The 6,000-nt window shown below is 41.7% G+C and overlaps 1 protein-coding gene across 4 annotated transcripts in view; it reads right to left on the reverse strand.

Annotated features, from left to right (window-relative positions):
- Positions 1 to 5,679, reverse strand: part of LOC119796101 (glutamate receptor ionotropic, kainate 2) — a 439,480-nt gene extending 433,801 nt beyond the window's left edge. For 2 of the 4 annotated variants that reach the window (XM_038304508.1, XM_038304507.1), the window contains exon 1: positions 3,216 to 3,333. In XM_038304508.1, coding sequence (XP_038160436.1) covers positions 3,216 to 3,333 — 118 coding nt within the window. Of the gene's footprint in view, positions 1 to 3,215; positions 3,648 to 5,355; positions 5,476 to 5,536 lie in introns of those variants that run through there. The other 2 variants (XM_038304505.1, XM_038304506.1) reach the window with 2 other exon arrangements.
- Positions 5,680 to 6,000: the final 321 nt, after the last annotated feature.

The raw sequence follows: 6,000 nt of genomic DNA on the forward strand, positions 1-6,000 counted from the left end.
TTTAAGTAAATTGCAGGAGAGATTTCCAAGGCAGGCAGGCTGCAGTGCAGTCACAGACCTGGGAGGCCGTGTTTCTCTGTGGTAAATCCTATCACTCCCTACAGCTGATGTGTATCAACCTTTATCTCCAGTGGGCCATGTGAAAAGTCCCTCAAGTGATTTCTGCTATCAAAGGCTGTCAGCACGCAAGCGTTATTCTTCAGCCGCATCATGGGAATCTTGCTCTGATTCAACGTCCTCATTCTCTGCTCAGCGGATAAGAAGGAGATCTGAACTGCCTAAACTCTGCTCCAAAACCGACTATGAAAATCTAAACACAATACAACTTTTAGTTGTAATATTTCCAGGAAAATGGCAACATTTATGTTTGATTGATTTTCTTACTAAATCAATATCTCGGATAAAAACGGATAAAGAGCCCTGATGCCAAACTCTCCTATCCTGTTCTTCCTTTCTTATAACTGCTGCAGCGACGCATGCTTTAACCAAAAGGTACTGGATTAAAGCAGGGACACCATTTGGTTTTTACTTTTCACTTGATTACTCTTCCAATGTTAAGTACGTCTAAGCTACTTAGTTACAGAAAAATATTTATAAAAAGTGAAATTCAGGGAGAAGAATAACGGCAATTTGATAAGAGAAAAGTTAGGGTAAAACCTGCAAAGCCCAGAGGCTTTTAGAACGAGTTTCTGCCCAAGAATATATAACCTCATAAATAAAGAATAGCTTCACAGTTATCAGGTCTAAATGTACACAGTTGGCAGCGGTAGAGCAGAAACCTACAAAATCTTGTTGAAGCAATATTGCAGATTTTACTTTTTTTAGAAGTTAGTCTTTTTTACTCTGGTCAAAGCAGGATAATTTTATTAAATAAAACGACTTTTAATCTACATCACTAATAAAAATATCAGGATGAAAATGAAAAACAAACCAATGGGAGTGACACTGAATACAGCAGCTTCTAAAATCTGTGTTTCAATTTAACTGAGAATCTGAAAGTCATTATTTAGTCAAATTACTGCAACAATAAAGGAGGAAAATCCTTTAACTGAAATGAAATCTACGTAAGTCTATTAGTTATGAATACCTTACTAACAACTTGAGCTCACAGTAAGATGACATGTTTGTATGGGTAAGGAACAGAAAACCACCAGGATCCCAGAAAAGTGACATCATAATCTCCGACTGTTATTCTATTGGTCAAACCTGTAACTATGAAGAGCTGAAGCTTCACCTTCAACAGACACAGCAGAGCTCCATGACATATTGTACTTTTTCGTTACTATCAACAGAAATTTGGGCAAATTATCATAACTTTCTAAAGAACTGGTGAGAATTCAAACTGTTGATGATTGCACTGAGACATCAGCTCCAACTTTTGCATACCATTAATCTTTTTAGACAATTAAATATCATCCCGTTACACAGATTATTGCACTTTGAACGGTCTATATGATGCATTTCAGGACCCACAATCCCTAAGGTCAAAGAGAAAGTAGGAACTGAATCTGAAAGTCATGATAAGGAATCATATAAAACATGAAATCAGAATAAATGACAGAATGAGTCGCTCTCCTCCAGCCGTTAACCTCAGCCAGTATTTCTGTTCACACCTGACAAAGTGAGTCAGTCATGTATTCTCAGCTGACGTCTCCGTCTCGTCTGAAGTACATAACCCGAAGGAATTCTGCAGCGTGTGATGATGTCATCAGGTGATATGGTCAGACAACAACAACTAGCAGAAGCTTTCAAACAGGAAACGGAGCTGCTAAAACCCGTTCAGATGCCGAATCGCATCTGTCAGAAAACATCTGACTGTAATTATCAGAGAATCTCAGGAGCTTACGTATCTGTGCTGCTGATTTTTTTTTTGTCTTTATCTATTAGGAATCTATTGGTCTTCTACCAAACTGCGTTAAAGTGAAACGTTTGGACATTTATTTTTCCACAAACAAAACAAAACGACCGGAATTGTCTTCCCTATCCATTATCCCTATCCAACGTTCAAGTTTCTGAACCTAATATTTTTCTGGAGGTGTCAATAAATGTAACATTCCACAAAGAAAAAATAAACATAGAACCATAAAATGCTCTCCGATAATAAAGCACCTTCACCAACAGCAGGTTGCTCATGAAAGGACAAACAGATCCAGTCGGCTCTGTTCGGGGTAAAGAGAAAACAGTGAGATTCTCCAGTCTGTCCATCACATTTCTCTCATTAAAATGTAGATTCCAGCTTCATCGATTGGAAAAGTCAATGCACCCCTCATCCATCCATTTAATGAGATCAAACAAATGTTACATTTAATTGCAATTTCTTTACACTTGCATTCATTTGTAGACCAAACTTAATCATAAAGTTGTGAAATAACATGAATGCATTTGGATGTATTAACATGTCAGTTTTAGATATTTTTAATAATTAAATCTCTCATTGATGATCCCCTTCAATAAATCTTTCTAATTTTTGTTGCTTTTTAATTTCCCAGCCTAGGTGCTTTCAAATAATTAGACTGACAATTAAAAAGTAAAATTAGGGATTCTAAATCATATCAAACACTTGATATGATGTGGAATACAAAAAAAGAAACAAAAAAATCATCTTTGATTTTTGCTCCAAAACGCAGGAACTCCCTAATGCAGAATAAGAATCATAAAAGGGTTTCATGCGGAACTGATTCCTCTGTTTCAGTGCAACACATTGTTAAATTGTGGATTTCCTTTGACCTGTAACTGAAAATTAAAATATTGGACATATTGATGTCTTTCCTCAAACATCACAACATTCCAAGAAGCACACACAGCTCCAGCGAACCTAAAATCCCCCCTAACTCACACTCAAAGTTCACTTTGACAACACACTGACACATTTTTTGTGTTTTTAGTTGCTTAAACTTATCAAATTAAAACGAAAAATATGTTTTGTCAGCCAGTTACAGGATGTATTGCTTTGCTAACAGATTAGATCAGCCTTAGAGCAGATCTGCAGGTCCTTGGCCGTTTGCAGGGAGTCTTCCCCAACTTTCTGGCTGCACAACCCTCCAATTAAAATGCTGTAACGCTTCAATCAGCGCTCCCATGTCTGACCAAATAGTTTCCACAAGTGGGAGAAGGAGAAAAGTCTCTCCCAGAGCTGGGGGGGAGCTACACGGCTGAGCTCAGAAACACACAGTGAAACTTTCAGAGGCACACGGGAAAAATAAGAAGCAGCTCACCGAATCTCAGGACGTGCGGCATCCCGTGAGCGCAGCCCACACAGTGTAGCAGCAGCAGCAGCAGCCTCATGGTGCGCCTCAGTCGCGCCTTCAGCATCAGGAAGGAGGTCATCTTCATTGTGCTTGAGTGCTGCACAGGATTGTTAATCCCCGAACCGGTCAATTCCCCCAGACTTTGTCTCTGTCACGCCTTTAACATTTATTCGGACTGGAGCTCGATCACGGCATGATATTCACCGGGCTGAACAACAGCTTCCTCACATCCATTTGGCAGAAGAAGAACAACAAGAAGAAGACGAAGAAAAGATCAGTGCGTGTCCAGCTCACTGCGCCAAGCAGAAGCAGCCCTCGGACTGAGCTGAGGAAGATGACAGTGGGGGTGGCGGCGGGGCATCCATGTCAGGCAGGGCAGGGCTTCAACAGATCCATTTACTGAAAGAGAAAGGCAGAGATAGAGGATGAGAGGGCGCCCATCCAGTCCGAGCTCCTCCTGCTGCACTGCCGCACACAGAGCTGACGTCGTGCCAACACTAGTGGAGTGGGAGCGCACAGGACGGATCCGGCATGTTTCTGATTACAGCCGCTCACACTGCGCGCTTTGCTTTGCATCGAAAACTACCTGCCCTTTACTCCTGCCCCCCCTGCTCTCCCTGTTCACTGATCCCGTGTCCCCGGCCACCCAGGCTCGCAGATTCCCCCCCGGCTGGCAGCGGAGCGCAGCAGCCTTATAAAAGCAATGAATGGATGAAAATGAAATGATCGGAGTCACTCAGGCGTAGACTCCTGTGCGGACTCAGGTCGGCCCTGGCCGCTCACAATCATAATCCCTTTTTTTCCCTCTACATTATTTTTCAGCTTCTTTTTCTGAGTCCAAGGTGAAGCAGAAAACATTCCTTCCAATCTGATATTTTCAGGCCGTCACAGACAATTTACGAGTTCAGTTGTGCAGGATGGAAAAACAAAATCACAGAGATAAAATCATTTCATTTGAAAACAATCTAAGCTGAAACAGAAGCTTTAATGTTTCAGCAGAGGTTTGGCCTTCAGGCACGAGAATCTCATTAATCTCTATATTTTTCCAAAGTGTATACATTTTTGTTAATGGTGTGTAGAGGTAAAAGTAAAGTATGGTTTTTGAATTATATTTATTTACTGATCTTTTTATTATGAAATTGTGAAACTAAAATGAGATGAAGCCGAATAGAATCCAAGATTTTTCCTATATATATTTTTTTTTAAATAAGCTTATTTATGTTAAAAGCAATTTGTTATCCGGTTGTAATTTTTATATCAGGTCCTGTGCTTTTATACAAACCCACCTAATGATACAGAACATTCCGAGCAACACAAAGGCTTCAGTTAGTTTTCAGGACCACGGACAGTGCATTGTTCGCCAGGTTGCGTGTTTCAGCACCACGGTCAGCGAATCATAATAAATTCAACACTTTCCGTCTGTATCCTCTTTGTTCTGTCTGCTCCCTCTATCTATTTATATTCTTAATTACCTTATGCTCATTATAGAGTCAATTATTCTCCACACCTGCAGGTATCTGTGCATGACCCACACCCAGCTCAGAGAGCATTTTAAAAACCAAATAAATGTTCAGCACAGGCCGCCAGTGCAGTGAGCGTTATGAGCAGGTGACTGACACCCAGCATGAAGCTACACAACCCGGAGGAACTTTCTGTTGTCCTCCGCGAAAACGTCGCCTTTATTTTTCGGGACACTGGGAAATGATCAGCGGTCAACATTTGGTTCATTAAATCCTAAAGTGAAAACATCAACTGTCTGATGTCAGTCATTCTAAGCAGTTTGAGCCACACGATGGAGACGCAGATTTGGGGAGTAGAGCAGCACTTTATGACGGATTTGCAGGATAGTTAAAGCCTCTCTGCAGCTAAAATAATATTTAACCATTATGATTAATATGCTGCCACAGTGTGAGAAGCATTTTTGTGCGAAATAAAGCCCTGTTCACATAATTAGAGCTAATTAAACGCGAGTAGCTGGTTTGTTCTGGATTGTATGCCATCTGCGCAAGCTTGGAAAAACTAATTGGAAACTGTGTTTTCTGAGCTTCCCGAGCAGCAGCAGGCTGAGGAGGAGGAAGAGTCCAGGAAGCTTGAAGGATCCACATACCGGAGAAGTTTCAGCAACTCCACTGCAGGAACAGAGCGACTTCACAGCTGGAGAGCACCGAGCAGCAGCTTCCACTTAATGGCACAATAACAACCGTTTCCTTAACTGATGAGACGCGCGGAAGAAAAGCCAGACAGCGACTTCATGTTTACGCAGAGGAAGCGGATGGAGAACGGCTTACCTTAGAAAGGGAAGTCACCAAGGCAGCACACAGAAGTTGGTTTGTTTCAGCGGTGGAGTCGGATCGCGCTTGCAGCTGGCAGCGCTGAGCTCCGGCCGCAGGGGAGACACGCCTCCTGTCGGACGGCAGGACGCACTGCTTAAAGCAACAGGGAGCTCCGGCTCTGTGGCGTGATGGGCTGCTCCGGGGGGAGCATAGGCGTTTTTGGGGGGGCAGAAGCAGCCCTAATTTGAATCAAAGCACCCCTAATATATGAGTTGTTTTTAATACTGTATGCGCCTTTTACTAAAAAATAAATAAATTAAAATGATGTTCAATTATGTTCTGGTTCATCAGAAAAAATGGTAAACAGACAGAAAAACAAGCTAACCAGCCTGATGGAGCTCCTTAACTAAAATGTTGAGCAACACTTTGAGGAAAACGCTGCATTCAGGTGTTTCTGACATGTTCAGTCAGATTTCTGC

This window comes from Cyprinodon tularosa, unplaced genomic scaffold (assembly GCF_016077235.1).
Source record: "Cyprinodon tularosa strain WSP-4 unplaced genomic scaffold, ASM1607723v1 ctg535, whole genome shotgun sequence".
NCBI classification, from domain to species: Eukaryota; Metazoa; Chordata; class Actinopteri; order Cyprinodontiformes; family Cyprinodontidae; genus Cyprinodon; species Cyprinodon tularosa.